This window comes from Arctopsyche grandis, chromosome 7 (genome assembly GCF_051622035.1).
Source record: "Arctopsyche grandis isolate Sample6627 chromosome 7, ASM5162203v2, whole genome shotgun sequence".
Lineage (NCBI taxonomy): Eukaryota > Metazoa > Arthropoda > Insecta > Trichoptera > Hydropsychidae > Arctopsyche > Arctopsyche grandis.
In genome coordinates this window covers 14,263,517-14,283,900 of record NC_135361.1, presented here as the reverse complement: position 1 = coordinate 14,283,900, position 20,384 = coordinate 14,263,517, and the positions used below count along the sequence as shown (strand labels likewise).

The window sequence follows — 20,384 nt, the reverse complement described above, 5'->3', positions numbered from 1 at the left end:
TCTGTGTTCTGTGTGTCTGTGTAAGATAACACTCGGCGTACTATAATAGTCGTTTCGATTCCACATAGGTACATCACAGTTAAAACACTGCCAACAAAACGTATGAATATAATACGAACATAATAACATATCAACAAAAAAACTTCTATATATACTGTTTGCTATCAATGTTTCCGCTAGGAAAATTAGTCGCCATCTATTGAAAATTTATTTAATTGATTTTTCTATTGTTTATATGTAGGTAAGTAGGTGGTTTTTACCATTTTTTTACATTCTAAACAATTAAATATAAATATTAAATTAAATACATTTAAAAGGTATTTGAAAAAAATACGACCACATGCTGATCGAACACAGAACCGACACATTTCTTTTCATTTTTTAATAGCTTAATATTCCATAACTCATGCGATGATATTTCATCGGGCATAACACTAGTTACATGTATAAATCCATATATACGTATGAGCAAATACAAATGTACATGAGAAACATTTTTTACAATTTACAATTTTGACAAGTTCCAGATTGCTGCAAATCGATCATTTGTACCTGTGTAGATTGAAAATTATTTTTCTTCTACACAACGTTATTTCTAACACTAACAGATATCTCTGCTGCATCATCTATAATAAAGAAAAAGGAAAGGTCTGACTAAATAAAAACAGTAACATTAAATATATTTAATACGCATTATATACATTTACATATGATACATACGTACATATAACAACATAAAAAGCATACTGAAATCAACAATATCAATACTACAATTCGTCCTCATATATTTAAGGAACTCTCATTTTACAAAAATATATATAATACAGTAGATATCACAACAATTTCACTAAAATATTTTCTTCATAATATGTATTTATGTAACGCAAATTAAGAATATAAAAATTATCATTCAAAATGTTACATCCATTAGACACTTTTACACCGATATTGCAATGAACCTTTAAGACCATCAAAGTCAAATAAAAAGATATCATAACAAATTTTAAGTTTTCTTTTCTGATTTGTTTATACATACATATACATATGTTCATATGTATAAAAAAAACACATACATATCATAAACAAGCATTTTTAATACTTTAAATGGATTTCATTATTTGATTTAAAGCTCAAAAGGAAAATATTTGATTTGTAAAAATTGATAAATCAATTGAATGTTTTTCAAAATGCCAAATCCTCACCAACATACAAACATACATATTATACGTATGAATAATAACCATCAAATCAATATTAAAAAAGCATTGAGATGACATTAATTTTAAAATTTTCAAGTAATTTACATTATATGAACATATACATACATGAAATAGCTAGCCAAAAGTGATAAAATTGATGAATTGTTTAAATATACATAGATCTTAGAATTTGAGGTAAATAAGAACTTTAAATTTAAGTTAAATGCATAGTACATATGTTAATTTGTGTGATATGTAATTTTAAAAAGACTTCTAATCTCAACCATTTCAACAAATAAAAGCTCAAACACTTCATGGAATGTAAAGTACATAATTACAGAATCGATGTAAACCGAATTGCTCCACATCAACTTAACAGCAATTTCACTGTCATAATAATGAAAAATCGATACCACGAAAGCGGTAAAATCTAATTTAGTATACATACAAAATGAAATTCAAATTTATTTCAGGTACTACTATTCCACGTGCAATAGCATCACATGAATAGTAATCGGACGTTCGAGAATTAAATAATAAAACATACAGACAGACATGAGATCACTCATAGGCATTAGTGCACACAAACACACTATCTTTCATACTAGCTGTCTTTTAAATCTCAGAATACAGTTTTACGAGATAAATAAAAATAAGTATACATTAATTAAAATTGACTAATTCTCATCTTGTTCAGTCAGATCAATTGCACTGTTTGTATAACAATGGGAGTCTTTTTCAGTGCCAGGAGACGAACACTGGTCTGTCTCGGTGTGTATTGATTCAGTTGATTGTTCCATAGCCCACGGTTGTCTTACACCCGAACACCATATACCATATATCACAGCACCCACCAGATAAATACCACTCGATATGAAAAATACGACGCGCCATTCTTCAGCAGTCTACAAACAACAAAACAAATCAAATATATGATAATGTAACCGTCAATAGCTTCATGATTTATTGATATTATATACAAAATTACATTGTGTGTGACAATTGCGCCAGCTAAAAGGGGACTAATGATTCCCGGCAGAGTCGCCACTGTATTAGATAGACCCATTAGTACGCTTGCATGTTGTGGTGCTATATCGAGGTGATTCACACTAAAAGATTATATGTATTATACATCAGATGTTATAAGTTCAAAGCATTATTTCATAATGTATGTCAAAAACTGAAAATATGGAAAATAAATACCTAAATCCTGACCATGCAAAACCGCCTAAGCCTACGGCGATTACTAGAAAGATAATGCACCCCGTTGCATTTGGAGCAAACGATGCAGCTACCATAAAAATCGTCTGAAAAAATTATGGATGTTTTTATTTAAATTCATTATTTTTATATCATTTTATATTTATTGGTTTATTGGTGAATCTTCATACCTGGGCAAGAAAAGCTGAGCAATTAAACAATTTCCGTACTTGGGTGGTATTTAAAATTCTTTTGCGCTGAAGCCAATCGGCCAAATGACCGGCAATTTGTAGTATGATAGCCATTGCCAAATAAGGAATGGCAGACAACACTCCAGTAGCCGATAATTTAAAATCGAAAACATCTAAAAATTAAAAATTAAATTAATTTATTATTATAAATATTTAAAATACAGGATCTGACTAAAATATAGATAAAGTAAAAAAAGGTTTTAGTCAAATCCGGATTAATACAGAATTTTAATGAAAAAACATTATATTTAATCAATATTTTGCTAATACACACCTCTCATAAAAGTTGGAAGGAATGTCAGAAGAGTATAAAAGCCCCAATTTTCACTAAAATGGGCAGCAACTATAGCCCACACAGGTCCAGATTTCAATATATCTTTCCAGGGGTGATTTATAACTTTTCCACTCAGTTCCGGCCGGTTTCCAAGAGAATCCTGGTAATTAGAAAAAAAACTTTGAGTTCAAAAACACCCATATGCAATACATACATGAATATCCCATTTTACTTTACTTATAAGCAGTGGCGGCTCGTGCATAGGAACTGCGGCGCTGCAGCACCCCCAGAAAAATTAGAAAAAAATCGCATTTACAACATGTATTTAGATATATTTGACATACTCATTAATAATGATTATGTCAAATATCTAATCATTCGTATTTAAATTGTATTCACAAGTTGTAAATGTATACAAATGTGATTTTTTTGTATTTTTTCTGGGGGTGCTGCAGCGTCGCAGTTCCTATGCACGAGCCGCCACTGCTTATAAGTAACATAACAATTGAAAAGTTCGTATAGCAGAGGTAATCAACAGTTTACCATTTTTGTAGAGGAAGCAATTTAAATGCTCAATCTTATTTAGGTATAATTTGCACTACATACATATAAATACATATCTAATCTATATTACGACTTTTGAATTTCCATTGTTTAAATATTTAGTAACTATAAATATCTAATATTCTATATTTTTTCCAAAAATACTAAGATACAATCTTTTGTTTAAAACAGTTAACATTTTTTTGAAATATGTACATATTTATGTATATGAAAGATTTTTTTTCACGTAGATCTTACATTTATTATTTATAATACACATATACATACATATGTATGTATGCATATATGTATATCTAATATACCTGTATATATTTCAATTCAGATGGAGATATATTCGGATCACATTCTGGTCCTTCTTTGACAACACCCCACCATATAGCAAACCATATAAGACCAATCACACCTGTATAAAATAAAAACATTCAAATAGAATAATAATTTAACTATGTATATAATAACACTCGAATCAAAAGTTATATAATTAATCTAACCAAACACATAAAATATACTGGGCCATCCCAATTTAGCAGCTAATATGCTGCAAACTGGCATAGAGACGACAGTTCCTGCATAGCTACCGCTGAAGGCTAATGTCGCTAACCGAGACCTTTCTAAAGGTGGTGCCCAACGCGCCCAGACAGCGTGGATACAAGGATATGTGACACCTTCGAAAATACCTTCTAATACTCTTATGGCCACCAATAGTGATGTACTAATGTGAGCACACAATGGCGTCAACAAAGTCAGCAGAGCCGTCGCACCTATGCCAATTCCAAATACTCTAAAAATATTTTTAAAGGATTAATTAAATCTTACTTCAAATGTTAAAATACAATATGATTTCAAAATATAATATTAGTGTAACTTACCGGTTTCCTCCAAATCGCGTTGCTAACCAACCGCCGGGAAGTTGTGTAACAATGTAGCCATAAAAGAATGAACTCAGTACTAAACCTTTCATTTGATTGTCCCAATCGAATTCGGGACCCTAATGAAATAAGAAGACGAATTAAAATGAAACGATTGCTTTTAAATACTTTTTCAAATTGACTTTTATAAAATTAACTTACATAGGATAGGTTACCGTTTGACAAAATCAATGTTTTGTTCTCTGTCATTGCCACAACGGCAATTGATAGATTTACTCTTAAAGCGTACACATTGAAGAATCCGAAAAATGCAAGGACAGCCACTATGTACCTTCTCCGTCTCCAAAACTTCCATGTTGATTGTTCTTGATCAGCTATATCCTCTCTGAAACCACAAGAATACAATTTCAATAAATAATTTTACCGTTTAAAGATAATTAATAAAAGATATTATGACATTTCCATATATTTATAGCAATATAACGTACGATAATAATATAATAACAAAGCAATGATGTTTAAATCAACCGGTTTACTTTGAAACATGCCATTTTTTTAATTTGCCGTTGCCATTCAACATTGTTACTTAATTATTTAAGCACAGATTTCAAAAGTCTTCAAAAATATGATTTATAGCATGCATGTTACAATTACCATACAGCGCTTATATTTATTGGTGTCACAGAGAAAGTTTGCCAATATAATCTCTTTATCAACGAATTTAATTTTACAATTGCTTTATAAAACCCTAAATTAAAAAAAAATAGCCTATTTTTAACATTTTATATGTCAAATAAAAGCCTCACATAGGCTTATGTTTATGTTCATATATAGTCGTAGTTCTAATACATGCATATATAAGTTTTATTTGTTCAAATAATATGCACGTATGTAAATTCCAAAATTATGTGATCATTTTAATTTTTATCTTTAATATACATACATATGTATGTATGTACTAAAAATAGATAAAATTTGCAAAATCCATTGCAAATCACTGATGCATGGACTATTCGTGTAGTACACATTGTAATTTAAGTTAGGTGTTTTGATAGTTTATCTAACGTAATTCATATAATAAATGTCATCGATGGCAGTTTTACATTATTGATAAATGTCATCGATGGCAGTTTTATATTATTGATCAATGTCATCGATGGCAGTCAATTGTATGCATTAGTAAATTATCAGAAAAGAGTAAATTTAAAACATAATGCGTTCAAGGAATTTTCACATATGTACATAGTTCATATGTTCGTACATAAATATGTGTGTTATGTTGCTCTTGATCTATTTTTATTATCAATTATTTTATCGATAAAACAATAAGTACACAATACTTGAACTTATATATTTAAAAAGTGATAAATTCAAAGATTTGTTCAAAATCTTCAAGAAAACTTACACAACTGATTTGTTACTTATGGTAGGAAAAAATATATACACTTCAACGCAGTATAACATTACATAACCTTCCAATACACGCTCTTAAATACCCGTGTCCGGTCTTTGTTGTATTAACAAGGCAAAAAATCAAATGCTGAGTCAACTGTTAAACTAATTGAAAGTCAAATATTAATTTTGGTCAACAAGTTTCCATGCACATGGAAAAGAAGTATTCCTACGAATATTTTTAACGTACGGAAGTTTGCAACATGTTGTTCAAATATTTATTTGATAAATATTTGTTCGAGTACAAATTTGTATCTGCTTGAAATTCATTAGCATACATATGTAGTTGTGAAAACGAATTCAACAGCACTCGACGACTTATTTTGATATTACATGTACATAAGTTTTGATGAAAATTAATAAAAAAAATCGAGCTTCATATATATATATATATATATTCATATGTTTCCGTATTTTGATGTTTATAACGTTATATAAATTTGACTTCCATATAAATACATTAAAAAAATGCTTCTACGTTTTGATTAAAATGGTGAATTATCTCACAGCTTCACAGCCGGTGAATGGAGAAGTTTTTCTTGTCGTCTTGTCCACGCTTTCGGTGGTCTGTTTTGCCGGCTTCGGTCCAATGATCACCAATGGAGACCGCATACATAATAAATATCGAATTCGCTTGGACGAAAGTGATCAGACAGAGCAAATCCTTGAAACGAAAACAGGTTTTCTTTCCGTTTACCCAATAATACCTAACCATTGCAATATCAAGACCCACTACGTCTAAAGATATCGTACATATTTTACGTCAAGGTAGGAATGCCAACAATTCTATCAAATTACCATTAAATGTTTCCGCGATGATAAACAGTCTCTTTTATGAACAGTCAACTACCTAAAATGGTCATGATTTTATTTAATGGAATATTACAACCAAAATCTTAAATGAAAACATTTTGTCACTTTGAAATTATTGCCTAATTCGATTATGACGATTCTTGATTATATGTATTAGCCAGCAGTATGGTTCGGTGGTTGCGTTTATGTTTAGCACTGAAAGGTTACCGGGTTCGATTCCGTGCTAATCTTTAATGCTGCTGGTCAGACTTAGATATTTGCGTCTCCGAGTCGATCGTTTCCTATCGGAGTTTGCCAATTTATCTGATTTCATTATTGAAACGGTTCCTCCATCAAATTGGCAAAAAACCATCCTATCGCTATGTCACAAATATCTGAATTTGATTTATGTACAATATGTAAAAATTTATGTACAAGTCTAAATCCATTTATGTTTGAATTAATTCGTGTTCTTCAGCCTCTCGAAATACAGCAATTTATGTAATAAAAATGCTGCAATTTTTGTAATTAACTGTCTAAGAAGCAGTGGCGTAACTACTATGACATGGGGGTATGCGGTGCATGCGAGCCCTTAGTGCCAGGAGGATCTCCAAATATTAATAGATATATATATATATATATATATATATATATATATATATATATATATATATATATATATATATATATATATATATATATATATGTATGTATATTAAAAATAAATAAAAAAACAAAGTTATAAATAAAAAAAATACAGGAAAATCAATTCTCCTGAATTTAAAATAGGTAGAAGTACATATGTATAAATTTTTTTTACTTGTTCTACGAATTTGCAATATTAGCATGGATAATTTCATAAAATGTCTATAAAATATATGATTGCAGAATTTTAAAATTTACATATAGGCTAAGAAGGATATTTTAAATTTTTAACTTAATTTATTTCATAGAAAAAAATTGGGGGGTCCATTTGGTAAGTTTTGCATACGGGACAAATTTTGCTAGTTACGCCACTGCTAAGAAGGCGCATTGGGGTTTACCTACTAGGCCTTCTTGGTATATGTCTACATATATATAAAAATAAAATAAAATAAGTAATAGAGAATATAGAAGCCCCTCCTGTTTAAATCCTAGCAAAATATAAAACAAATTATCAAAATATAAAACAAATGCAACAATGACTTATATAAAATTATTATTTTATATACATAGCTCCAATAATCTTAATCGTCTCTATTTGAAAAATAGCAAAAACAATAAAAGTGTTTGAAAATATATGATTCAATCCAATAAATTATTATAGGCTGATCAACTCGTATTAAATATCTGCACAAATAATAAAATTCTACTATAAAATAGTTGCACGGTGAAAGTAGCGTTAAATCTTCATATTAGTCAATCTCTGACCTTTATGTTAACATACAATTACACGTACACAAAATAGCATGTAAAAATTTAGCATTTACCGAATTCCCATCCCATTACCGTCGACCAATTAATTTTTCATCGACTTTCCCCACAATGCATCGATGAGAATAATCATGCGGAACAAACAACTTAACATTCATTACGACGAATAATTTTGAGAGAAGTTTTCGAATGTCTGGGTTTGAAAACCATTCACCTCTGACTAGACAAGCCGCACACACATTGGAGTGTTGAAGTGTTACGCAAGAACGAAATTCCACCAGAAACAATGGTGTAAATGTCATGACGATTTGCAAACTCGCATAGCAGGCGGCTATACGGCCGATCCTCAGCGATGTTATTCGAAGAAAATTACCTGTTTACTCATCGCAGAGTTTGACTATGCACACAATTAAATTGTACAGGTATAAAAGTAAGACGTATCCACATGTAATATCTAAATATGTACGCCGATGTAGCATGCGAGCAAACATACTAGATTAGTCATTAAATAATTCGAAACGACGGACACATGCATATTGCCTATTTGTACTTAAATGTTATACACAGTCTGTAGATAAAATAAAACGTCGGAATTGCCCGGCATTGTGTATACGAAAGTTTATCTAAAATCTCAAACAAAAGGCTATTTTGTAACGTATCACTACTAGGACACGTTTGAATGGAATTTAAGTGTTACTACATATGTATAGCGAATGTTGTGTTTACATGTTTCTACCATGTATGTAGTTTCGACTATTCATATACATACATATGTATGCATGTACATAAGATCGGAATTTTCTTTATAACAAATTTTGGATAAAGCATTTAAAATATCTGATTCTGAGAAAGTAATTGGTAATTGTTGAGAATATTTTTATTCACCTCAATAGAGTGTTACGGAGACGAGTAGTAGATGGTGTAAAAATATTATAGTCACAGTTTTTTATAAGATGATTATCTTCTTTAATAGTAGTAAGTATACACGAGATTAATGTACAAGTTCGTATTACACGTTACTAGTTAGTAGTTACTAGTTAGGCAGTTTAATCACAAGTGATCTTCAATATGTTTAACATGAGCTTATATTTAATAAGGATAACAATTTTCAACCAATCACAGTTTGGTAAACCAGCTGGTGATTAACAGTGGGAAAATAATATTTTAAGGGGAACACGAGTCGTGAGAAAAATGCAGAAATGCAATAAAGTTAATTAAAAACAATATTTTAAGATTTTAATATTTTGACATATTTTGACCCTTGAGTGTATCGAGAAATGGTTTCGTGGATACACATAATTAGCCACGCAGATTTAAGAGGGATTTTGAGGGAACACGAGTCGTGACAAAAATGCAACTAAAACAATAAAGATAGTCTCATAAATAACATTAAAGGAAAATATCAATTAAGCGTGCGTTCAAATAATCAAGATAAACAACAAGCGGGAATAAAGAGTAATATCAGTACATACATAGGTTGTAAGATATTCATTACATAACAAGAGAAGCGATTTTAAGAAGTCGTATGACGGCCCACGCTGCCAGGTGGGAATGTTCTCGTTGCATAATACCCAAGAAAATTACTTAAAATTGTGTCAAATGAGTTCTACACTTCTCAGCATTGTATTCCAATTGATTTCCCCTACTCTGAAACCATACTAGGGCCGCTTTAAGGTGTGATTTGAGGGTGCAGAACACCTGGGCGCCAAAGCCCCAAAGGGCGCCAAGCTCCACGAAAATAAAATTATATAAAAAATATATCGACAGCTTCCGTTAAACAAAAATTTAAATAAATTTGCAACATCGCTAAAGGCTGCGTTTCGTGTGCAAAAGTGTGGAAAAAAGCAGCGATGGCAGAAATGTAATGCACATTGACATGTATACACGTTCAATAACTAATAACAGATAACAATTAGATCGAAAGTAAAATTAAATTGTCAATAATTTAAGTCTTTATTATGATAAAGTCGTTCTTATATAAAAATTGCAAGCTATGTAAGTTTTCAATTTTTGAAAACTTTTTAGTCACCTTGAAAGCACTACAACTTCATTTTTTAATTTGCGTATTTCAAAATTAATCAAACTTGGTGTTTTCTAAAAACTTTTTTTGGTATCAAATAATATGCAATGATTCACGATGCATATAATAATAATAGGTTACCGACATTTCGTCATATTTATTCGACGATTTCCATCGAGTATGTCAGCACGTCGTTGCCTTATATGCAGGTGAATAATTTGATTCACTTCTACATAAAACTAAAATTAAAAACCGGAAAAAGTACGATCACATCGCAAACTGGTTCTTCGACAATGTTCTGTTATTGAACTGAGATTGGGCGATGGAAAAAATGTCCATATTAGAATTGCCGATTCTATCGAACGTCAAAATCTTAATTCTTAAACACGACAAACTGTGTTTAAACGTATGTACATATGCACATATGTAAATATTTTATAACGTTCTCTTTGAAGCTTTCCGTTGTATACTTTTCAACACGTTATCGTGTGTGCATTACATACAGTCGCTTTACAAAACTGTAAATATAATGGTTTTTTTTAGTACAACTCTTTTTGTGATATTCAACGTGATTCACACGAGATGATTGATCAATCATTATAATAGCGAAGGCTTTTTTGCGCATGATAACAATAATAAAATGATTCCAGAAGATAAAAGGCGGAATTGCGATTTCATGTTCCCACTACACTAGATAGGCTATCGATTTTTTTTTACATTCGGACTTTGAACCATAATTAGACAATTTTAATGAATCTGACAAACTCAAACGATCTTCTAAATTACACTTTAAAATCATTTACACTGTATATTTAAAAAATATTAACTTATTCCTAATGAGCGTCTTTAGTATAAAGTTAAATACTCAGGTATCATAGTCAAGAGCAGTGGAGTTCCGTGAAAATCTATCTGTTTTTATCTCACAGCTATACATGTGTATATGCGAGCAGGAGAAGGGGACTCGGTATGACGTCACCTAGTTCCATTGTTTACTCTTGCACACGTAGTAAGGCTGTGCGATAAAAACGGGGATATTTCCACAGCACGGCACTTGTTAAGAGATTATGCTTTTTGGGGCTTTTATCTATTATTTTATCACGGCCGGAGTGGAGTAATCATTCGATTTATATACGCTGCTGGCAAGATCTGGGTGGTTATTAAAGCCAGATCAACCGTCTCCTCTTAGAGTTTGCCATTTTATCTAACGTATTGTTGTGACGAGTCTAATAAAAATCGGCATTCCCTTAATTTCTTGCAAATTCAAAGTTTTTGATTTTTAAATATAATATATCTAGTATAGGGGGCCCTACGACATGGTCCACTTTGGGTCGCTATCCAGTGAGTTGGGACCGATTCTAGTATGTCGGTAGCTACTACTTTACTTCCTTCCCGGCCGTCATATTAAACAGTCGTGTATTATCTCACTCCCATTATTCATATGTACTTTGTAGAATATATTAGGTATTTATGCTTTTCTTTTCATTTCATTTATAAATAAATACTTAATATATCTTTGTAGAATATATTAGGTATTTATTTATTTGAGTCTGGTTATATGTATGTGTCGCTTTGGGCCAACCTGTCATAGCACCTATGGTAAAAATGAAATATATAAAACTTATGCGGATCGTATACCATGGATTTTGATAACCAGATTCAACATACACTTCACATCGCGTTGGAAGTAACTTTAGACATTACGAACATGCATCAGAAGCTCATATATTTTGTCCTATCAACAAATTTCACTTATTCAACCAATCTCTATGTTATTTATGTTTACATTTTTAAACGTATAGAAAAAAACTTGTGAGTCTGTCGCATAGCGTTATCTTGTTAGACCTTGCACTTGCTGCAAGGCGAACGTGAAAAACAAAAACACTATTACATACAACGAAGAAATTAAATACTTGCGTTTATGCAGATTTCTCAGGTATGTTCACACGTTTTTAAAGGTCGTTATCGTAAACCTCAAACCGGTAATTGAGAAAGAATAGAGCCGGTAATTCTGTTTTTGTTTTAAACACACACATAATTGCTTAAAACCGCTCGATAAATACATACATCACAAAACTCGAAGATCATTGACCCGCAGAGGCTCTAATTATGCCGATGCATTTCTCATAAATGAAAACCTAGCATATGGAAATCGTAACACAAAGAAAAATCGTTTTTAAACGAAATTATGATTTATTTATTTATATAATTTTAGCTATCTAGCTAATTTAAAAAATACATACTTAATTACTCAACTCTAAAATTTTAAGTATAAATTTATATGGACAATCCTTCACAGAGGTGTCTCCTCGCACCTCGCAAGAATGCATCCACGGTCTTAGAAGACCTGATGCACTCAGGGAGGGCATTGTACATAAACACACCCCTGTGAAAAACACCCCCAGCTGTCTTCTTTTTATTTCTTACTCTATCTACAATTAAATTGTTCTTATTTGTAGTAAAATAACTATGTATATTTAACAATTGCACTCCTTTAAAGTATATATTTCGATATTGCATGTATGTAATTACAATATGGTACAAATTCGCCACCATATGGATGTCAATATGGAATGAAAATTAATGCGGAAAAATCTGAATTAATTGTATCGCAAGTGTTTCTTATCTCACCCAACATCGAAATTTCCCTTTTCGGTGGCACTGTAGTTGATAACAGCCTGCTGTTTGATCTGATGCGAGACCTGAGGTCCGGCTTCTTCCATGGTTTTTCTTTTATTTTCTTCGATCACTGCACTCAAAGCATGTTGGCGCGCTCAAGTCGGCCGTTTTGCGTGTATCGCCACTATAATAAGTACACCACACTATGCCACTGACATGAGAGGGAACACACAAAAGAGTTATTCGGACGCGAGCATATGGTGTTTTGAGATGGTCTCGCACGCGTGCTCTCCCGCGGTTCGGTTCAACCGCGGAAACTGGGTTGACGGTTAGAAATCAGTGCGTTTTTAGAAAACTCTGGATTTTCGAAGTGTGAGACGCGACCGACGAGCAGACACGACCGCGGCTGTCGACTCACTGAATCGATTCAACAGGTTGTGCTTTCTTGCACGAGGAAAGCCGGCTCGAGCTGCGCAGTGGCGTGCCACGCAACCATCGCCAGGGGAAAATGTTCACCAATCGGCAGAAAACCAAAAAGAATTTTACTTATAGAAGACCAGGCGAAAACACACTGAGTGGTATGGTCACTGTCCTTGGCTTTGATTTTGATTTTTAAATGCTTTTTATTATTACGAAATTATGTTCACAATACATCTTATATCTATTTTAATAGCTACTGATCTACTGATCATTTTCTATTTTACAATTTAATTTAATTTGGTTATTAATCACAGTATTATATTATTCTAATGTTAATCTAAAGCATAATAGGAAAAAGAGCTCAAAAACCTATTTACAATCTGTCCTTGGCTTCACTCAGTGTGTAATGACCAGAAATTCGCTCTCTTTTTGTCGTACAGCCTTACTTAGTGTGCGTGAGCAGGATATAAGGGCGTCTGCACACTTGCCGGACCGTTCGTTGCGGCTAGCCCGTTGCGTATGCCAGTACGTCCGCTTTCATATAAATGAGCGATAGCCGCCACACTGACGGACTTGCGGCTACCGCTCATTTGTGTTGAGGCTAACCGCTGCGGCCGGTCCGCACCGGCCGATCCGGCAAGTGTGCAGACGCCCTTATATCCTGCTCACGCACACTAAGTAAGGCTGTACGACAAAAAGAAAGCGAATTTCTGGTCATTACACACTGAGTGAAGCCAAGGACAGATTGTAAATAGGTTTTTGAGTCTAAGAGGAACAGGCTGTTCCCCTTGTATCCTGCTCACACACATTAAGTAAGGCTGTACAACAAAAAGAGAGATAATTTCACCGCACGCCACTGCCAGAAGCATACATACATTTTATTCTAGTACTAGCTGAACCAGTACCGGCCTTACACCCAATGACGCCCACGGGCAATTTTTTCTAAACACCCTTGGAAAAAAATTATTACTAGAGGTAGGACCGGAAGCGTGCCGTTTATTGTTCAATTGTTGTAAATGCTTTGTAAAAAAGGTTCAGCAAACCTTAAACAATGCATTTACAACATTTGAACAATAAACGGCCCCCTCAGGGTCCGGCCTTTAACTATTACCATCCTCCTTTTTCCGGGCTTCGGACCTTGCTACAGTTTCAGGCAGTGTCAGCAAAAGCATAGCAACCCAAATGTTTGGATATAATTCTATTTAGCTGTTTTATAAAAGTGAATATAACACTGAGCAACAAAAAAAAAATACCAGAGCGGAAACTAGCCAATCTTTACTAAGTTTGACCCACTGAATTCGAATATGATATTTATTTTTGTTGGTGGGTGATCGTTAACGAGATATGAGCGTTTAAAAAAATCCGCGATTTTTACAGTTTTTTGGCTTTTGCGGTCTTTAACTCAAAATTTAGGATTGTTACGCTCAAAGTGAGTATTGGAATCAATAGTCAGATATTTTTCCTATTAATTGTTATATTTTATTGCTTTAAAATACTTCTAATTAATTGTCTAGCGAATTTTAAAAGTCAAAAATATATTTTTTTTTACGGATTTTTTTTCCGTGCTATTTTTCATTTATTTGGCAAATTTTTTATTTCACCACGTTTATGAAGATTGGTTTTCTATCTCAAAATTTTTTTTTTATCTAAACGTACTAACTCAAGCGGTAATTGCAATTTAAATGCAATTTAAACGTTGCTCAGTGTAATTGAACGTAATCAGTCAATCTTCCAGCGATATATTGAAGCTGAAAATAGTGTAAACAATCTTCGGAGAGTATCGAAAAAAGTTTGCGATGTTACAGAAGATTTCGGAGCGTTGTATAGCACAAGATTTAAATTGTGGCTGCCACAGAGAAACGCTAATTATAATACAGAAGGGAATGCGTCTTCACTCAATGAATAGAATTTGTCGAGTACAAATGTTTGAGTTTAGAATGTAAAAGCGCCTTTAGCGCTCTAATTTTAAATTTTAAAGCGCTTTTGGTTAATCTAGCGGCGCCCTAACTTATTTGGCGCCCTCGGGCGCTGCCCGACCCAGCCCCCCCCCCCCTAAAACCGGCACTGAGCTTAACCCAGCATGCGTTGCAATGCCACAAAAAGTCAGGCCACACACCAAAACAGCACGCTACAAATATTTCAGGATGCATTTATTGAACACATATACATGTTTGAATGGTAGCACGCACACCGGGCAAAACATTTGCTGCACGGCGTAGTATGAAAAATAAATGCTTCCTTAAACAATTGTAGCGTGCACGTTGCGTGCTGTTTTGGTGTGCGGCCTGACTAACGCATGCAATTCCCGTTCCCGTTCCCGTTTCAAGTGATGGTTGGAGCTCAACTCGTGTCTCTTCAAAGCCCTGTCGTCATAAACTAACTGGTAACATGGTTACCAACGAACAAATTTCCTTGACTACACAATGGTGCTTCAAACTTTCGCGTCGGTAAAATCGTAATTACGAATATTATTATTAAGAGGTTTTTTTCCCGTTTTTTTTTACATTAAGCTTCCCGGACATGCATACAACAAATGCTGAAAATTCCATCGTAAAGACAGACAAACAAACATTCAATTTTATATATACATACATATAAGTATACATAATTAGCCAGCAGCATAGCTCGGACGTTAAGCTTCTGCTTACCGTCAAGAAGGTGCCGGGTTCTATCCCTGAATGAAAATGAATTTTTCAGAGTATGCTATTGGTCAGACCTGGATTTGTGACTCCAGGTTGATCGTTTCCTATCAGAGTTTGCCAATTTTCTCTGATTTCATTGTTGAAACGGTTCCCGGAAAAAAAATTGGCTAAAAATCCTTCCTACCTTCTATGTCACCACTATTTGAAAATTTGATTGATGTACAATAAAAATTTATGTACAATTCATAGATGTATCGTTAATTTGCGAGTTTTTTCAGTGTCTCGCAATTCAACGACTTATAATAAAAATGCTGTATTTGTATTTGTAATTGGCCAGGAAGGCGCATTGGGATTTACCTGTAAGGCCTTCCTGGTATATATGTAAAATAAAATAAAATAAGATGTAGTCAATCACCTGCAAGCCTGATCCGAAAGTTCAACGAAAGCATTGTATTAGAAAACCAGAGCTATGGGGGTCAAAACAAAACACGACTACGACACCGATTTTTTAAAAGTAAAGATTGATTTTTTTCTCATTGGGTTAATTTTGGAATATCTCTCGAGATGTCGTGTATGGTAAACGAATTATTCGGCAAAAAGCGGTCTCGCGCAAGTCACTAAAATCTCAATCACGGCACATCTGAGTTGTCATCAGTACAATATTTCGCGTAGATTGATGGAGTTTTTGGGTGCCAGATGTTCCGTGATCGAGATTTTACTGACTTGCGCGAGATCGCTTTTTGCGGAATAATCACCGAACCACCGTGTATATGTATAGTGAGCTGGTTTCAGCTATAATGTACGTATTTGTATAATATCTGACCTCTCATCAATTTGACCTAAGAGAAAGATAAAGATAGAAAAACTGTGTTTCAGATCTGCATACAATGAGTTTTTGTGAGACACTATTTGTTCTAAAATTTAGAATGGCCTTAAATGTTTAGCATCTAAATCCAACATTCATCATTTACGGCCATTCGCCATCCGCTAATTGATGACGGCCTCTCTTATATTTCCATTCGTCTCCGTTTTGGTCAACTCTCATCCATCTCATCCTACACATTTTTCCAATTTCATCCACCCGTCTCCTCCATGGCCTTCCTTGTACCATTTTTCATTCTCTCGGGAACCATTCGAGCACTTCTTTCGTCCATCTATCGTCCGTTTTTCTAGCTACATGACCCACCCATTGCCATTCAGTATCTCCTACATTCATATACATTATTAATCAAAAAAGTAAATGCAATGTAAACGTGAAATCAGTCGCTCGAATTCACTCCGACTTCATCCAAAAAGTTTAGAAGCCGACTTCAATTCCACAGCCTTAGGGCAATACCTTTCTTTTGAACTAAGCAACACCTTCACTTTGAAGTTTTTAATTTAAAATGTTCTACGTCAACTTCTAACAATTTCACTTGTTTTATTTTCTTATATTTCATACGCCTTTTTGCTGAACCGATCCAGCACGTTATAGGAATTAACTGTACATAAATATGTGTACCTTCATACATAGATATAAATATCTTCCAAAGGTCATTTCAATAAAATTGTTCCTGTTCCAATATTCAAGCAACCGACCAATGAAAACTTAGAAAAATCATAATCTGACCATAAAATTCAAGCTAGTTTTGTCATAGAATAGACTAGTGGTTAACATATAATACTTTGAACAGAGTGGTCACAGGTTCAAATCCCACTGGTTTCTGCTGGCCAGACCTTGGATTTGTGACTCCAGGTGGATCGTTTCCTAACAGAGTTTGCCATTTTATCTGATTTTCATTGGTTCCAACAAATTGGCAACCTTACCCGTTTCCTCGCAAAATTTCGAGTTTTCAGCAGTCTCGAATTTCGCTAAATTGTATAAAATGCTGCAAATTTACAAATTTGACCATAAATGTCTCTGTGGATATTAATTGATATGTATTTATGTACTTTGTATGAATATTAACAATATTTTTGTATCAAATGTACAATATTTTTGGCAAGGAAGGCGCATTGGGGTTACCTGTTAGGCCTTCCTGGTGTAAATTAAAGATAAATTGTAATAAAATAAAATTAAAGATAAATTGTAATAAAATAAAATAAAAAATATGAAGTAAAAATATTTTACTACCTGTTCCGGTAAACGGACTACTAGTCGTATGTGAATCGTTCACAGGACAACCGGTCGCTCTAAATCGGTCACACGTGATCACCCGTCACACTAAAACTGGTCACGAAAAAACTGGTCACACCCTAAAACTGGTCACGAGAAAATTGGTCACACCCTTAAATCGGTCAACCAGTTTTCTCGTGACCGATTTTAGTGTGTGACTAGTTTTCTCGTGACCAGTTTTAGGGTGTGGCCAGTTTTCTCGTGACCAGTTTTAGTGTGACGGGTGATCACGTGTGACCGATCTAGAGCGACCGGTTGTCCTGTGACCGATTCACATTTGACTAGTAATCACCGAACCCCTGTTCCACAGCAACAATGTTGCTCAAGTAACTACAGTATTCGTCACGAATTCCGCAGACATAAAACATAAGTGTAGGTGAGGGTTAAGACGTTGATATAATGAACATATGTATGTAGGTAAAAAAAATATATTGATTTCTCTCAAACATGTACAGTATTCAAATCATTAACGATGCATGCAATACGCCACCAGTAAAATTAAATTTTCATGCAAATAATGTAGTAAGATATGTGTAAGCAGAAAAAGCCCCTACTCCAGATGGTAGCCAATATCATGCTGCGAAATCGATATGGTGAATGCAAATACATTACAGAGAACGTGTTATTAAATATACATGGCGAACAAAGAAAAATTTAAATCATAACAAATTATAAAAACAACGCACGTCTCTGGGTCGTCGGTGCAACCTCAATACGTTTGCGCGAAACGCAAAACGTGTGTGGGAGCACAAGTTCAAGTCAATAAATACGTAGCGAACGCTGCAAATATTCAGACGAAATTTTCAATATTTCCACACGCGAACATTAGAAACTCCGTCAGCGAGAAAGTGTTGGGAACCATTGTGAGAAATGTGATTGTGCAAAATACGATCAATATAGAAAATATACCATGGAAGACATCGTTTATTCAACTTACCATATGGTATTATAAAGCATTATGTGCACATGTATAATTATAATACTGTAACTGAAACTCAACTCCATTTTGGCAAAATACTTAGTTGAATGTACGTATTTACGTACATGCATTAATATCAACATATTTAAACATTATCAAATTAAAAATGGAATCAAATCGTATGTTATATTATTTTCAGTATAAATGAGCACGAAAAAATAAAACGCGAGATTTTTCATACAAAATTTATTTAAAATACCAAATATTTACAACTAATTAACAAAACTTAAATAATGTAACCTTTCCATACATAATAATACAAAAAATAAACTTTTGAAATTGTTAATAAAGTGCTGACATGCCAAAGTTAATAAATATATAAAAATATTTTGGTTAAACCTCAAAATACAACAATGAAAAGTCAATAAGATATTTCATTGATTTCAATACATAATTCATTGATTTCAATACATAATTCATTGATTTCAATACATAATTTTCATAATGATTTTTTTTTCATAATACTAAAATTGTCAGCATTAATAATACAAATATAAAATAGCGTGCAAAATAGAATAATTGTCCAATATACCACTAACAGTTTTATGAATAAGTAAAATTTTTATTGTGTATGCATGTGAATTGAGTAGTGTTGAAATAAAATTCTTAATGAAATTAGGTTAAGTGGTCAATGAAAAGTAATAGGAAGAAAATTAAAAAAAGTATATAAGTGAGAGAGTAGCGGTTCAAAAATATTGCATTTTCAACTATTTTCACAGTTAACTTACGAAGATAAACCGATAAGTGGCATGTAACGATATCGCCCTTCAGACATCACAATTCACACATTCCAGTCTTTCAACTGACAGTTCCGAGCGTAAGACATCGAAAAATGGCCATCTCTGTACATATTTTAACGCATGACTAAATTTTAGCTCGTGGCTTTTATTTTCACCTAATGGTACCAAACATATACCAAGTATTTTAAAAAAAAGTATTCGGGGTTCGGTGATTACTAGTCAAATGTGAACCTGTCGCTCTAGATCGGTCACACGTAATCACCCGACACACTAAAACTGGTCACGTGAAAACTGGTCACACCCTAAAACTGTTCACACCCTAAAATCGGTTAACCAGTTTTCTCGTGACCGATTTTAGGGTGTGGCCAGTTTTTTCGTGACCAGTTTTAGGGTGTGACCAGTTTTCACTTGACCAGTTTTAGTGTGACGGGTGATCACGTGTGACCGATCTAGAGCGACCGGTTGACCTGTGACTGGTTCACATATGACTAGTAGTCCGTTTACCGTGATTCAGTGATTATTGCGCACAAAACGCTCGCCCAACAGTCACTAAAATCTCGATCACGGAACATCTGGCACCCGAAAATTCACACGAACTATCATACTAACGAGAACTCGAGTTCCAGATATTCGATATTCGCGATTTTCGTTGCAACTATTGTCGTGCGCACGATCGCAATGTTCGAAATAATCCTTTTACCGTATATATTTTATATAATTTCATATGTTTTAATGGTTCGGTGAATACTAGTCAAATTCGAACCGGTCACAGGACAACCGGTCGCTCTAGATCGGTCA

At 33.5% G+C, this 20,384-nt stretch overlaps 1 protein-coding gene across 2 annotated transcripts; it reads right to left on the bottom strand.

Annotated features, from left to right (window-relative positions):
- Window positions 1–650: 650 nt before the first annotated feature.
- MFS9 (major facilitator superfamily transporter 9) lies at window positions 651–19,670 on the bottom strand. 2 transcript variants are annotated; one of them, XM_077434113.1, is made up of 10 exons: window positions 19,575–19,670; window positions 4,559–4,742; window positions 4,358–4,476; window positions 3,980–4,269; window positions 3,791–3,891; window positions 2,925–3,084; window positions 2,591–2,763; window positions 2,403–2,506; window positions 2,188–2,308; window positions 651–2,104 (listed from the first exon to the last, which is right to left on the bottom strand). In XM_077434113.1, exons 1-10 carry the CDS (start codon window positions 19,619–19,621, stop codon window positions 1,877–1,879), a joined length of 1,527 nt encoding a protein of 508 aa, XP_077290239.1. In that variant the 5' UTR covers window positions 19,622–19,670; the 3' UTR covers window positions 651–1,876. The 2 variants fall into 2 exon arrangements, with proteins under 2 accessions (XP_077290239.1, XP_077290238.1); XM_077434112.1 differs by lacking the exon at window positions 19,575–19,670 and adding an exon at window positions 12,663–13,071 and having other exon boundaries at window positions 657–2,104.
- Between the last annotated feature and the right edge of the window lie 714 nt (window positions 19,671–20,384).